Source organism: Dasypus novemcinctus, chromosome 9 (genome assembly GCF_030445035.2).
Source record: "Dasypus novemcinctus isolate mDasNov1 chromosome 9, mDasNov1.1.hap2, whole genome shotgun sequence".
In the NCBI taxonomy this organism is placed as follows: domain Eukaryota; kingdom Metazoa; phylum Chordata; class Mammalia; order Cingulata; family Dasypodidae; genus Dasypus; species Dasypus novemcinctus.
In genome coordinates this window covers 131,780,232-131,795,598 of record NC_080681.1, presented here as the reverse complement: position 1 = coordinate 131,795,598, position 15,367 = coordinate 131,780,232, and the positions used below count along the sequence as shown (strand labels likewise).

Here is a 15,367-nt window from a genome sequence, read left to right as displayed (position 1 = left end):
CGGAGGGGGAAGGGGTGGCCGGGGGAGTGGAGTCCCGTCGCCACCGCAGGATTAGCTCGCCGGTCAGTCCCAGCCTTCCAACGCATGGTGTCCAGAGGGAGCAGCGCCGAGGGGACCACGGCACCCGGCCCTCCTGCGTTGAGAGCGGTTGAGACCCCAGGACCCCATGCAAAGCCTCCTTGGAGCTGCCTCTGACCCCGTGGCACCTGCGGCTCGTCTGCGAAGGTGGTGCCGGCGGCTCAGCAGCTCCTGGCGTGTGGGGCGTGTGTGCCTGGCGTGTGGGGCGTGTGTGCACCTGCGCTGCCGTGAGGCTCCCCCAGGGCCCTTCCTGGGCAGGTGGGCAGGAGTGACCATCTCAAGCCTTGGTAAGCGTGGGAGTCCCCGGCCATTTCACCAGGTGCTGTGCCCGCCCCACAGTGCGCACCAAGTGCCCCCGGGGGCTGGGAAGATGACCAGCAGGTAAGGGTGAGAGGCCACCACAGGCCTGCCGGGCGGCTGAGGGGCTGAAGAGCAGCCTGTTCCCTCCCGGCCCCTGCAGGCCCCACTGCTGGCCCGCGAGCCCTGGGCCTCTTTTCACCTTGGCGTCCTGGCCAGCGCACAGGCGTGTGTGCCTACAAATGGAAACAGAGCCGGGACTGTGAGAACGCAGAGCGAACGGGGCTCCTGTGGCCCACATTTCATGATTGAAATGTGCTGTGGTCAGTCCCACTGCCAGCCCACGCCCCGTGCTGGGTGGGGCAGGGGTGGCCGCTGAGGCTGCAGGAGCTGGGGAAGCCCCCGGGGACCTCGTGGGGAGGGTCTTTCAGTCCGGGGGTTGGTGCTGTCTGCTCCTGGCCCCTGCCCTGCCCGGCTCCTGGGCCATCTGCCCGCGGAGGGGACACGCTGCCCATTGGATTTGGGCCAGTGGCCACTCCAAGCCTTTGAAGCTGACGACCCTGAGCCTATGGCCCACCCGGCGAGGGCCTGGGCGGCCTTCCCAGACACCCTTTCCCTGCCGAGGGACAGGCTGCCTCCTCTGTGGCCCAAGAACAGTCCTGGAGGAGATGGTGGCAGAGTAGCTCGGCAGGCGCCGCTCTCTTACGAAATAGGGGGGCGGCGGCAGCGGCGTCCGGGGGCTGCAGAGCAGGACAGTGCCACGGGCATCATCCAGGAGGGACGGGCGGACACGGAGGGGCCGAGGGGAAGACTGAGCAGCCTGGGAATGGCCAGGTAAAGCCTGCACTGCGCGGCCAGTGGAGGGGGCGGCAGAGGGCAGAGCGTGGCCCCTCTCCGGGAGCCGAGAGGGAAGGGTTCTTCTCAGAGAAAAGGTCTGCCAAGGGCGCCATCTGCGCCAGCCAAGGGCGCCATCTGCGCCGGCCAGGGGCGTGCGGGGGTCATCCGGGCCAATCCCGTTTCCCTCCCCGGCACCTTGAACTGGTCTGTGCCCCACTGAGGCTCCTGCCCCCGTTTTGATAACTTAAACAGGGAGCGCTTAGAATTTTAGAAAAAAATTGAATGAAAAATCAAAGAAGAGTTGTGAAATAAAACCACTAGGCAAGAGAGAATTGATCAGCTGAGAAAATTAACCTACACAGATGCCTAGAAATCAACAAAACATTACAAGGCATACTAAGAAACAGGAAGATATGGCCCAGCCAAAGGAACAAACAAGAATCCAGATGAGACACAGGAGTAAGGACAACTGACTGATTTTCATGCATCTCCTCAGGGATTCAAGGAGCTGAAGGAAAATATGGCTGAAGAGACAATGATGTTAGGATGACACTGTGTGAGCATAAAGAACAATTTGAAAGCCTTCAAAGGAAAGTAACAGAGCTTATGGGAATGAAAGACACAAATGGATGACATTAAAAATACATTAGAAGGGGAGGCAGCTGTGGCTCAAGCAATTGGGCTCCCGTCTACCATATGGGAAACGTTATCCAGGTTTGACACCCAGGGCCTCCTGGTGCAGGCAAGCTGGCCTGTGTGGTGAAACTGAAACAGTCACAAAAACCTTCCCAAAATGAAAAGTCCAGGACCAGATGGCTTCAAAGGTGAATACTACGAATCATTTAAAGAAGATTTAATACCAATCTTGCTCAAATTCTTCCAAAATATTGAACAGAAAGGAATGCTACCAAACGCATTCTATGAAGCCAACATCACCATAATATCAAAGCCAAATAAAGATATTATGAAAAAGGAAAATTATAGACCAATTTCTCTAATGAATACAGAAGCAAAAATCTTCAACAAAATACTAGCTAACAGGGAAACGGACTTTGGCCCAGTGGTTAGGGCGTCCATCTACCACATGGGAGGCCCGCGGTTCAAGCCCCGGGCCTCCTTGACCCGTGTGCAGCTGGCCCATGCGCAGTGCTGATGTGCGCAAGGAGTGCCGTGCTACACAGGGGTGTCCCCTGCGTAGGGGAGCCCAACGCGCAAGGAGTGCACCCATAAGGAGAGCCGCCCAGCGCGAAGGAGGGAGCAGCCTGCCGAGGAATGGCGCCGCCCACACTTTCCATGCCGCTGACGACAACAGAAGCGGACAAAGAAACAAGACGCAGCAAAAAGACACAGAAAACAGACAACCGGGGTAGGGGAGGGGAATTAAATAAATAAAAATAAATCTTAAAAAAAAAAAAAAAATACTAGCTAACTGTGATGGTTAGGCTAATGCGTCTACTTGGCCAGGTATTGGTGCCCAGTCCATGCTTATAAGAGGCAAGACTCTGGGCGAGAATGTTTTTGACACCTTAACAGAGTTCTGTGGAGTTAAAAGGTACAGTGATGTTGGCCGACTGTTCCTAAATATGCTGGATACAGTTACAAAAGAAAGGGATGAACTGAAGGCTTCAAATTTGCAACTTTGGAAGTGGATGTGGCTCAAGTGATTGGGCTTCCACCTACCACCAGGTGCAGTTCCTGGTGCCTCCTGGGGAAGGTGAGCTGGTGCAGCAGGCAGGTGCAGTGAGCTGATGCAACAAGATGACACAACAAAAGAGACACAAAGAGGAAAGACAATGAGAGACACAACAAACCAGGAAGCTGAGATGGCTTGGGTGATTGAACACCTCTCTTCTACATAGGAGCTCCGAGGTTTGGTTCCCAGTGCCTCCTAGAAAGAAGATGAGCACATTGCAAATAGATACTGAGAGCAGACAGTGACCACAATCAATGGCGGGGGGGGGGGGGGGAGATAAATAAATAAAATAAATCTTTTTTAAAAATTTGCAACTTACATGCCACATGAATCAGTGAAAGTTTCTATGTTTGCTCTGAAAGAAAATCTTGTTTCCTGCAGCCCCAGACTTGAGATCTCTGAAAATCAGACTCAGAGTCTCATTGTATGAGGAGCAGCATTACAACAGAAATTAAAATCTCAACCTTGCAGGGTGTCTGCTGTTAAAGTGGGGGTGTTGATTGGAAAGGAGTGGAATCCTGAAGAGTGGGATGGAGACATGTGTGTTGATGATGATGGCAGTGGGGACACTGAAGCCCTAAATTCTGCTGAGACTTCACCAGATAAAACTGTAATGGTCTGCCCCAAGGAGAAGGCCACCCAGCTTCCAACCTGCCCCAGGTAATCAGTCACCTGACTTCCAGTCTGCTCCAGAGTCTGCCACCCAACCCCCACCTGAAGAGACTAAGCCTGTCTCACCAGAGGAACAGCAACAGAATGCCCCGAGGCAATTAGCTCGCAAGGCACTTTCAATGCTTCCCCTTACTCACCCCATCACCCCTTTTTATTCCAGACCTGTAACTAGAAAAAAGTCACAATAAGCCCCCAAAGGTGAAGTACAAAGTGTGACCCATGAGGAAGTATGCTATACTCCAAAAGACCTGCATGAGTTTTCCAGCTTATATAGACAGAAATCAGGGGGCTATGTGTGGGAATGGATGCTAAGGGTGTGGGTAATGGTGGAAGGAATATAAAGTTGGATCAGTCTGTAATTATTGGTAGGGGCTGTGATGGCTTGGCTAATGTGTCAACTTAGCCAGGTAACTACGCCCTGTTGTTTGGTCAAGCAAGCACTGGGCTAACTGTAATTCAAGGGCATTTATGGACTTTAGTCACCATTGACTTTACTGCAGTGGTAAATCACAGACAGCTGATTACAGTTACATCAATCAGGGAGATTGCCATCAGGAATGAGTGACACTTTACCCAATCAGTTAAATGCCTTAAAAGGGGAAGTGATTCCAAAATTGAGTGAGAATTTCCCAGTTTTTCTTTGGACAACCAACGTCTCCCAGAACTCCAGAACCTTCATTAAGCTTTCACTGGAGCCCCTGGGTGCACCTGCCTGCGGAGCCTGGACTTGTGCATCCCACGGTCATGTGAGAGACTCTGATAAAATCTCTTACTATTGATGGATATCTCTTGTTGATTCTGTTTCCCGAGAGAACACTGACTAATACAGGGGTCCACTAAGCAGAGATTCTAGAGTCAGTGTTGTAGCTCAGGGGGTTAGAAAGGGTTCTAACAGTTTGTTCAGGTGACTGGCTAAATCATGGACCAAAAGATGACCACCATTGCCTGAATTTGAAATGCCAGAACTGCCTTGGTATACTGTAGAAGAGGGGATCCAAAGGCTGAGAGAGATTGGAAGGTTAGAATGGATTTACCATCTAAGATCTGCTCACCCACTCCAGGGATGTCCAAAGGACACACCTTTCACCAGGACTGTGAGAAATAAATTCATGAGAATAACTCCATCTTCCCTGAAGAGCTCTGTGGTTGTTCTCTCTAGGTCAGCTCTTACTGTGGGAACTGCTGACATGGAAACAGACTCCTCAAACACTATGAGGATAGGATCCCAGGCTGGCAGAAGCCAAGTGACAGCACTTAATTGCCAAAGGCAAGGTGGGTGCAGCTACCACAAAGAAAAGTGGTTATTCCCTAGTTCCAGAACGCATAATTGGAATAGCCATACTCAGCAACTGGCAGAATCCCCACACTGGATCCCTGACTTGTGGAGTGAGGGCAATTATGGTTGGAAAGGCCCAGTGGGAGCCACTAGAACTGCCCCTACCTAGTAAATCAAAAGCAATACCGGATTCCTGGAGGGATTGCAGAGATCAGTGCTACCATCAAGGATTTGAAGGATGCAGGGGTGGTGATTCCCACCACATCCCCATTCAACTCTCCTGTTTGGCCTGTACAGAAAACAGATGGATCTTGGAGGATGACAGTAGATTATCGTAAACTTCACCTGGTGGTAACTCCAATTGCAGCTGCTGTCCCAGATGTGGTATCATTGCTTGAGTAAATCAACATCCCCTGGTACCTGGTATGCAGCTATTGATCTGGCAAATGCTTTCTTCTCAATTGCCATTAATAAGGACCACCAGAATAGTTTGCTTTCAGCTGGTAAGTCCAGCAGCGTTCCTTCACAGTCCTGCCTAAAGGGTACATCAACTCTCCAGCCCTACGTCATGATATGGTCTGCAGGGGCCTTGATCATCTCTCCCTTCCACAAGACCTCACACTGGTCCATTATACTGATGATGTCATGTTGATAGACCTATTGAGCAAGAAGTAACAAAGTCTCTAGACTTATTGGTAAATCATGTATGAGAGAGAGGATGGGAGAAAACCCAACAAAAATACAGGGGCCTTCCACCTTGGTGAAATTTCTAGGTGTCCAGTGGCATGGAGCATGTCAAGATATCCCTTCTAAAATGAAGGATAAGCTCTTGCATCTGTCCCCTCCTATGACCAAAAAAGAGGCACAATGATTTGTTGGTTTCTTTGGATTTTGGAGACAACACATTCCTCACTTGGGTGTGCTACTTTGACCCATTTATGGAGTGACCAGAAAAGCTGCTAGTTTTGATTAGGGACCAGAACAAGAGCAGGCTGTGCAACAGGTCCAGGCTGCTGTGCAAGATGCATTGTCACTTGGGCCTTATGATGCAGCAGATCCAATGGTGCTGGAAGTTTCAGTGGCAAATAGAGATGCTGTCTGGAACCTTTGGCAGGGCCCTATAGAAGAATCACAATGCAGACCCTTAGGATTTTGGAGCAAAACCTTGTCATCCTCTGTAGATAACTACTCTCCTTTTGAGAAATAGCTTTTGGCTTGCTGCTGGACCTTGGTAGAGACTGAACGCTTAACCATGGGCCACCAAGTTACCATGAAGCCAGAGTTGCCTGTCATGAGCTGGGTATTGTCTGACCCACCGAACCATAAAATTGGGTGTGCACAGCAGCACTCCATCATAAAGTGGAAGTGGTGTATATGAGACAGGGCTCGAGCGGGTCCTGAAGGCACGCGTAGGTGACATGAGGACGTGGCCCAAATGCCTGTGGTCACCACCCCTGCCATGTTATCTTCTTTTTTACAGCTACTGCTTCTTGGGGGGTTCCTTACAATCAGTTGACTGAGGGAGAGAAAACTCAGGACTGGTTTATGGAAAATTCTAAATGATATGCAGGTACCACCAAAAGTGGACAGCTGCAGCCCTGGGGCGTCTCTGCAGGAGAGTGGTGAGGGCAAAATCTCCCAGTGGGCAGAACCTCGGGCAGTGCACCTGGTTGTTCATTTTTCTTGGTGGCCGGAGGTGCATTTGGGCACTTGCCATCTGGATGATCATGGACTTGGAAGGAACATGATTAGAAAATTGGTGACCAAAATGTCTGGGGAAGAGGCATGTAGATAGAACTTTCTACATGGGCAAAAAGAACGATAATATTTGTGACCCATGTGAATGCTCACCAGAGGGTGACTTTGGCAGAGGAAGATTTTAATAATCAAGTGGATAAGATGACCTGCTCTGTGACTAATGCTCAGCCTCTTTCCCCAGCCCCTCCTGTCATTGCTCAATTGACTCATGAACAAAGTGCCCATGGAGGGAAGTGGACTTGGCCCAGTGGTTAGGGCGTCCGCCTACCACATGGGAGGTCCGCGGTTCAAACCCTGGGCCTCCTTGACCTGTGTGGAGCTGGCCCACGCGCAGTGCTGATGCACACAAGGAGTGCTGTGCCACGCAGGGGTGTCCCCCACATAGGGGAGCCCCACGTGCAAGGAGTGCACCCCGTAAGGAGAGCTGCCCAGTGCAAAAGCAAGTGCAGGCTGCCCAGGAATGGAGCAGCACTCACGGAGAGCTGACACAACAAGATGATGCAACAGAAAGAAACACAGATTCCTGGTGCCGCTGATAAGGATAGAAGCAGTCACAGAAGAACACACAGCGAATGGACACAGAGAGCCGGCAACTGGGGGAGGGGGGTGGGGAAGGGGAGAGAAATAAAAATAAATCATTGAAAAAAAAAAAAGCCAAAGTGTCCATGGAGGTAGGGATGGAGGTCATGCCTGAGCTCAGCAACCTGGACGTCCCCTCACCAAGGCTGACTTGGCTACAGCCTCTGCTGAGTGCCCAATCTGCCAGCCGCAGAGACCCACACTCAGCCCCCGATATGGCACCACTCCCCGAGGTGACCAGCCCGCTACCTGGTGGCAGGTTGACTACACTGGACCATGGCCACCATGGAAGGGGCAGCAATTTGTTTTAACTGGAGTAGACACATACTCCAGATACGGGTTTGCCTTCCCTGCACACAAGGCTTCTTCCAAGACTACCATCCCTGGACTTCCTGAATGTCTTATCCACCGCCATGGCGCTCCACATAGCATTGCCTCCCATCGAGGAACCCACCTCATAGCAATGATGTGCAGAAGTGGGCGCATGCCCACGGAATTCACTGTTCTTACCATGGTCCCCATCACTCTGAAGCAGCTGGATTGATTGACTGATAGTGGAATGGCCTTTTGAAGACTCAATTACAGCCCCAACTAGATGGCAATACCTTGCAGGGCTGGGGCAGTGTTCTCCAGGAGGCTGTGTATGCACTAAAGCAGTGTCCACTCTATGGTGCTGTGTTTCCCAAGTCAGGATTCACGGGCCCAGGAATCAAGGAGTGGAAATGGAAGTGGCACCATTCACTATTACCTCTAGTGACCCACTAGGAAAATTTTTGCTTCCTGTCCCTGTAGTCCTAAGCTCTGCTGGTCTATAGGTCTTAGTTCCAAAGGGAGGAGGCTGCCACCAGGCCACAGAACAAGGATTCCACTGACCTGGAAGCTAAGGCTCCCACCTGGCCACATCAGGCTCCTCGTGCCTCTAAATCAAAAGACCAAGAAGGGAACTACGGTGCTGGCCGGCGCGTTTGATCCTATCAAGTGGAAATAGGACTGCACCGACACAAAGGAGGTAAAGAAGAGTTTGCCTGGAATACAGGAGATCCCCTAGGGCATCTCCTACTACTGCCATGTCCTAAGATTAAAGTCAATGGAAAATTGCAACAACCCAATCCAAGCAGGACCATCAGTGGCCCAGAATCTTCAGAAATGAAGGCTTGGGTCACCCCGCCGGGCAAAGAACCACAGCCAGCTGAGGTGCTTGCTGAAGGTAAAAGGGACACGGAGTGGGCAGTGGAAGAAGACGGTGAGAAACATGAACTTTGACCGTGTGACCAGTTACAGAAACGAGGCCTGTAATGATCATGAATCTTTCTTCCTTCCTTTGTTATGAGTATGTCTGAATATGTACATAAAACAAATATCTTTGTTTTCTTCCCTATCTTTTCTCCTTATCATATGGCATAAGTTGTATTAGTTTCACGTCATAATATCTAAGGATGTAAAGTTCAAGAGTGAATGTTACCCAAGGACTTGTACTATTCTGGAGGGATTTAGTCTGTTTCTGATTGTGTGCAGGATGGTTGAATATTGGTATATATAATATAATTTGTTTTCTTTTCTTTTTGGGGGAGGTATAGGGAATTGAAACCAGGGCCTTGTACATGTGAAGCAGGTGCTCAACCATGGAGCTGCACCCATTCACTGTTGCTGTTTTTACTTAGAAACTTAGTTTAAGGTGATGTGTGTGGCTGCCAAGTTGACAAGGGGTGGCCTGTGATGATGAGAGTAATCTGTCAACTTGGCCAGGTACCAGTGCCCAGCTGTCTGGTCAAGCAAACACGGGGCTAACTGTAACACAAGGGCATTTCATGGACTCTAATTATCAGTGAGTTGATTGCATAGATGGCTGATTACATCTACAGTCAGCTGAAGAGATGCCTTCAGCAGCGAGTTACATCTCATCTAATCAGGGGAAGGGAAGAAGTGACTTCATCGCAGAGAGAGAATCCCCGTCTGTACTTCAGATGGGCAGAGTCTCCTGGGGAATTCAACCAGGACCCTCACCGGAGCCCCTGCAGCCTGCCCCACAGAACTTGGACTTCTGCATCCCCACGCAGTGTGAGAAAATTTTATAAAATTTCCTATTATTTACAGAGATCTCCTGTCAGTTCTGCTTCCTTAGAGAACCCTAATACACTAGGAATCCAAAAGCACATTAAAAGCCAGACCCCACGTGGGCAAACGTTGGGAGGTCTGGGAAGGCCGTCCCCTGGTGCCCCGATGCCCGCGAACCTGAAGTGCCTCGAAGCGGGGGTGCGAGCGGCGGGAGTGACCAGCAGGGCAGGGCCCGCCTCAGCCACACCCCTGCGCTGCAAGGCCCAGACGACACCCAAACCCACACTGCGGGACAGCCCGCGGCTGGTGGGGGCTGTGGCCGTGGTTCCAGCACTTTGGCCTCTTCAACGGCCCCTATGGACACTGCTGACCCCTGACCTCCCCGGCCTGAGCCTGTGGCCGCACGTGCGGTGCTCCCGGGGGTGGGCTCCCGTCCCCTGCTGGCTCCTGTGGCTGCCTGGCCGCCTGGCTCTGAGCCCCTGCCCGGCGGAGCCCACGGCTCAGCCCTGCCCCCACCTGCCCCTGCTGTCCATATTCGCCCCGTCCTCTCTGCCCACCCCCTGCCAGGCTTGCCCTGCTGTGTCCTTGCTGGGGACACCTTTCCCCGAGACCCTCACCCCCGCCTCGTCTTTCCTCCAGTCGCTCCCTGCCGCTGGCTGATGCACGGCCCCAGCGCCCGAGATCTGCCCTGCCTCCTTCACTGCTGCACCCGCAGCTCCCGTCCCAGCACCAATCAGAAAAAAAAAGCTAAAACAGAATCCACAACAGCAAGGAAAACTATGACGTATCTAGGAACTAATTTAAGCAAGACTAGACACAAGCTGTGTGGGGAGAGCCTTCAACTCCAAAGGCCGCAGGTGACGGCCCGTCCACATCACAGGAGCACCGAGCGCCAGAACGAGGTCGGTTCTCCCCATCAGTCCAGGGGTACCAAGCCGGAAACTCCATGAGACGCGTTCCCACGGGTGGAGGGGTCCGGGGCCGCGGGGCCGCGCCGGCTGCTCCCTTGCGCTTCCTTCTCTTTCCGAGGCAGGCCTCCCTCAGCAAAGAGCTGTTTGCTTTTGAGGGAAAGCACCTCCGCATTCCTTGTGGACTGCACCGTCCACAGCCGGGCTTTCTGCTCAGGGCAGAAGTTAAAGATTATTCAACACAAATTCCTGGCCGTGAAAGTGGCCGGGACTGTACCAGGCAAAGCTTTCCACCAGCGCTCCGCCCGGCTGGTCGTGCCGAGACGGGCGCCAGGCCCAGCGCGGCCCCCACCCACCGCCGCCTGCTCCCGGGACCAGGTAGTGTCAGAGACCCCCATAGGGGTCCCTCCTCCCCGGGACGTGCTTGGGGACGCACCGGGCCGTCTGTCTGGGGCTTGTGGCCGTGGCATCGCCCCTGGACAGCTCGGGCTCTTGGCCAGACGCGCCGCTGGCCCCCGCCGTGGGGGTTTTCTTTCTGCGCTGAAGCCCCTCGCACAGCGGGGCTTTGTGATGCCCGGGGCTGCGTGTCGCCTCGGGCTCCGGGGGCGTGGGGGGCGTGGGGGGCGTGCGGGGGCTGCGTCCCAGGCGGGCGGGAGGGGCAGGCTGAGGAGGAAGCGGCGCTGCAGGGGGGGTGCGGGTTTACCGCCGCACATTTGGGGCGTCTGAAGAGAGCAGGACCCTCGCCTGATGAGTGACCCTGCGCCCCCGACCTGGGGGCGTCTTCCTTTGTGGCATGTGTGGTTCTGAGCTTCCTGGGGGGAAGGCGATAGGCGGGGGCTGCCGGGCGCCGGGGCCCCCCACCCACTGCTGAACCCCCGCCCCGCGTGGAGGCTGAGACGCCTGCGTTTACACTTCCCGCCGGGAAATGGCCTGGAGACATCTCGAAGGAAAACCTGTTATTCCCCTCAAAAGACACACGCGTGTCCACTCTGTCAGCTGAGGGGCTGCAATTGGCCGGGGGCCTGACCACGCAGCCTCTGCTGTCGAAGCTGGGACACGGTCCTGCTGAGAGTCGGGGCCTCGTGGCGGCCTGGGTGCAGGAAAGAAAGAAGACGCGGGCCTGCGGCGCGGAAGGGCTCCTGGGGCGCTGGGCCGTGTGCGGTCACGTGGGAGGGAGCCACGGCGCTGGAGAGGACAGGGTACGGGTGCGGGGGATGGAGAACGCACCAACCTAGTTTTTAATCCGTACTAGCCTTTATGTAGTTAGAATTGAAAATGTCTACGAGAATTGGGGAACCGGCAGCCTCCCCGCCCGTCCACCCCACGCCACGTTCATTTCTCTGGGTTACTCTTTGGTATTCACTCCATCTCTCCAGGAGGCTCCCACGCTGCATCTGAGGCACAGCTGGCTTCTAGAGATATCCCTTGGTCTCCATCTGAAGATTCCCTTCACTTCTCCCCTGGGTTAGAATTTCAGTTTCCTGGATCCCATGTCTTCTTTCTTGGTTGGCTCTTTGTTTTCTTGGAGTATGTCCTTCAGCAGTTTCCTGAGAAAGGGCATGTGGAAAACAAATTACGTTAACATGTCTTTATTCCACTCTGTTACTTAATTGACTATTTGGTTGGGTATAGAATTCTAACATAATCGCTTCCCTCCAAATCTTGAAAGCATTGTTCCAGTGTCGTCCAGCTTCCCAAACCACTGTGGATAAGAGCAATGTGACGCCGTTCTAATTCTTATCTGTAGTATGACACCTGCTTGTTTTCTCTTGCTAGATATTTTTAGGCCTTCTTCTTGTCCAGGTGTTCTGACTCATCATGAATATCTTTGTGTGGCTTTAGATTCATTCCTTGTACTAGGTGCTCACACTTTCAATCTGTAAATTCATACCCTTTGCTTCCAGGAAATTTTCTTGAATTATTATTTTTTTATTATTTCCTTTAATCTATTTTCTCTGTTCTCTCTGTAGTAAATACCATTTGGGTGTTGGACCCTTGAGTTGGTCTTCCGTCTTTTCTGTTTCGTTCTCCTTATTCTTTTGCTTTACATCAAGAGGATTTCCTTACCTCTCTTCTTCCGACTCTTTGAGCATTTCATTTCTGCTGTCATATTAATTTCCAAGAGTTCATTTTTGTTCTCTGAATAATTCTTTTTATAGCATTTTTTAAAAAGATTTACTTATTTCTATCCCCTTCCCCCGACTTGTCTGTTCTCTGTGTCTATTTGCTGAGTCTTCTCTGTCTGATTTTGTTGTTGTTAGCGGCACTGGAATCTGTGTTTCTTTTTGTTGTGTCATCTTGTTGTGTCAGCTCTCCGTGTGTGCAGCGCCATTCCTGGGCAGGCTGCACTTGCTTTCGCTCTGGGCGGCTCTCCTTATGGGGCGCACTCCTTGCGCATGGGGTTCCCCTAGGCGGGGGACACCCCTGCGTGGCACGGCACTCCTTGCACGCATCAGCACTGTGCGTGGGCCAGCTCCACACGGGTCAGGAGGCCCAGGGTTTGAACTGCGGACCTCCCATGTGGTAGACGGATGCCCTAACCACTGGCCCAAGTCCACTGCCTTTATAGCTTTCTGATCTTTTTCCATTATCACAATATTTATCTCCTTCAGAACATTCAAAGTTTGGGTTTTTTTTTTTTCAGTTTTTCTTTTTCTTGCACAGACTCTCTGGAGACATACAGTAGTCTATTTTTTTTCTATTTCCAAATTTCCTTACAGTCATATTTACTATCTCAAAATTTAAAACTTTATGGTATAGCAAAATATTCTACAACAGAATCAACAGACAAACCACAGATTTGAGAAAACATTTTAATGCAGATTACAAATGCCTGGAATCAATATTGTACTAAGCTCGATAAACTGTCAAGAAAAAGACAAACAGCTCTATGGAGAGAAGGCCGCAGGTGGGCAAGGCGATCCAGAGACGACCCCGGAGAGCCAGCTTCACCCTCAGGAAGGGAGAGCCGATGCCACAGCGCGGGCTCCGGGGAGTGGGGGTCGCTGTGCAGGCGTGAGGAGGGGGCTCTCAGGAGCGAGGGGCGCAGGACAGGGCAGGGCAAGGGGCTGGGAAGGAGCTGGTGGCCTCGGCTGAACAGGGGTGGGTGGTGGCGTTTTATACCAGCATCAGCCAAAAGAGGGGTGGCCCTGAGCCCCGGGCAGTGGAAACAGTGCGGCTGCCCGGAGGGGGCCCACGGGGGAATCACAGCCCACCCAAGGTGAGGAACTGCTCGAGGTAAGCAAAAACAGAAACGAGCAAGAGAGCCTGTTACCAGAGGGGCTGAGCGGGGCGAGTGCCCTCGTGCAGGAGGGAAGGTGCAGCGTGCTAGCCTTTTAGACCACGGGTTAAAATTAAAAGCACTCGTAAGCAGGGAGTGAACGTGACTTGAGCCATTGGGTGCCTGCCTCCCACATGGGAGGTTCTGGATTCAGTTCCGGGTGCCTCCTAAAGAAGACGAGCTGTAGCAATGTGCTGATGCAATGAGCTGATGAACAAGCAGACACAAAGCAGGGAGTGGATGTGGCTCCGGCGGTTGAGCACCTGCCTCCCCCGGGGAGGTCCCAGGGTCCGTTTCAGACGCCTCCGAAAGACAACGAGCAGACACAGAGAGCAGACGGATGAGGAAGCCGTCAGGGGAGCTTTTTAAAAACCACTCGCAAGCCTCGACTCTCCTGGGTGTTTGGAAGGACTTCTGGGCAAGGACGTTTGGAAGCAAAGTGGGTGCCCTTGGGGCTGGCTCTCATGCAGCGCCTGCGGGGGTGAGATGGAGAACGTCTGTGTGACAGTTTGCTCTTGTAAAACCCCCAGAAACACATCCTTCCCTAAGTATATGCTACAAATGATGCGCGTTCGTATTTTACATGTAAGTGGAGCGTTCTAGGACCCAGGAGAAACGTGGAGAAGGTGGCCTGGGCTGTTAGCGGGAGTCTCGGCTCTCAGGACGCTGACCGCTGACCGGGTGGGGCCTGCCTGAAGGACGTGAAGGACGACCGGCCTCGCCTCCGACGGACGGCCAGTGTCTGCTGTGAAGATACCGGAAAATACCGTCTAAAGAAAAAGCCAAGGGAAAATGCACGTGGCTGCAGGGACGAAGGCAGCCTTCCCAGGGGGCCGCTCGGCCCCGGCGTGTTCGTGCCTGGCCAGGCCACCCACTGTGGACAAGCCACCTGCTCCCTGCGCGGAGGCAGGGAAACCCGACTCAGGCGCAGGGCTGCGTTGCACCTGCGCTCTGGCCTGCTCCGGAGGGGGGCGGCACGGCTCCAGGGCAGGGACGAAGGGGGGGGGGGGTCCACTGCAGGAATAAGCCCCTTACGTTGGAACAGCTCGCTCCCCCCGTGAGATAAATGCGGGGAGGGGGCCTCCAGCCCTCTCTGGAAGTTCACCCTGGGGACTGGCCTGGGTCCTGCAGGCCCCTTCCCCTCGTACTGCGGCAGGAACCTTGGGCGTCCTCCCTCCGCAAAATGGGCCCCAAGTCCTGGGGCGGGCTGGACAGGACGGGGTTTTCTGGAGTTTGACCCAGTGGGTTCGTGGGGGGTGGGTCCCAGAACGGAGACCCTGTGTTTCGTTTTCCTGAAAACAGACGACTCTGTTGATCCTGCGCTTCTCCTCCAGGTGCGTGAGCCGCGCAGCCAGGGAGACTTTCGGCTTTCTCCCTCCCTCCCAGGAAGCCAGTCTTCCGGCCACGGCCTCACTGCCTCCCCGTGGTCTCTGTTCTCTGCCTGCAGCCCCCACAGGCATGCCCGGGTCCTCCAGCTGGCCCCGCGGCTTTGATGGAGGAGGCCTGTGGTTAGGGCCCTCCCTGTGTTGGCCCCGCACCTGCGAGGCGGACCCTCGGACCCTGGCTCGGCCGCAGGGCAGTCCCCCCCCCCCCCTCCCCGGGGTGTTTCCACCAGGGCCTCCGGGGGAAGCAGGCGGAGACCAACCATTCCTGGGCCACTGCCCGCGCCTCTGCCCCTGTGCTAGACCCTGTCCACCAGCTGGGGCCTGGCCGATGGGCCCCTCCGGCCTGACGAGACCACCGCCCTAACCAAAGCCCCACTTCCTGGGCGGGGCGGGCGAGTGGAGCCTCTCCCTGGGGAGGGTTTGGGACAGAAGGCCCAAGAGCCTCGGGGTGCCGCCGGGCCCCTGCCCCGCCCACTCCCACGGCAAGATACCCCCAGCCCGAGTTTCTGGAAAAGGTGCCACAGGCGCCCTGGGCCCGGCCTTCCGCAG

General features: G+C 53.9%; 1 protein-coding gene across 1 annotated transcript; it reads right to left on the bottom strand.

Moving 5' to 3' along the window:
• Window positions 1–12,952: 12,952 nt before the first annotated feature.
• Window positions 12,953–15,081, bottom strand: LOC131279888 (uncharacterized). The gene is made up of 2 exons (XM_058304745.1): window positions 14,017–15,081; window positions 12,953–13,906 (listed from the first exon to the last, which is right to left on the bottom strand). Exon 1 carries the CDS (start codon window positions 15,079–15,081, stop codon window positions 14,092–14,094), a length of 990 nt encoding a protein of 329 aa, XP_058160728.1. The 3' UTR covers window positions 12,953–13,906; window positions 14,017–14,091.
• Between the last annotated feature and the right edge of the window lie 286 nt (window positions 15,082–15,367).

What these genes read in the sequence shown, in the direction of transcription:
- LOC131279888 (XM_058304745.1), bottom strand. Translation starts at nt 15,081, where the DNA reads ATGGTTGGTCTCCGCCTGCTTCCCCCGGAGGCCCTGGTGGAAACACCC.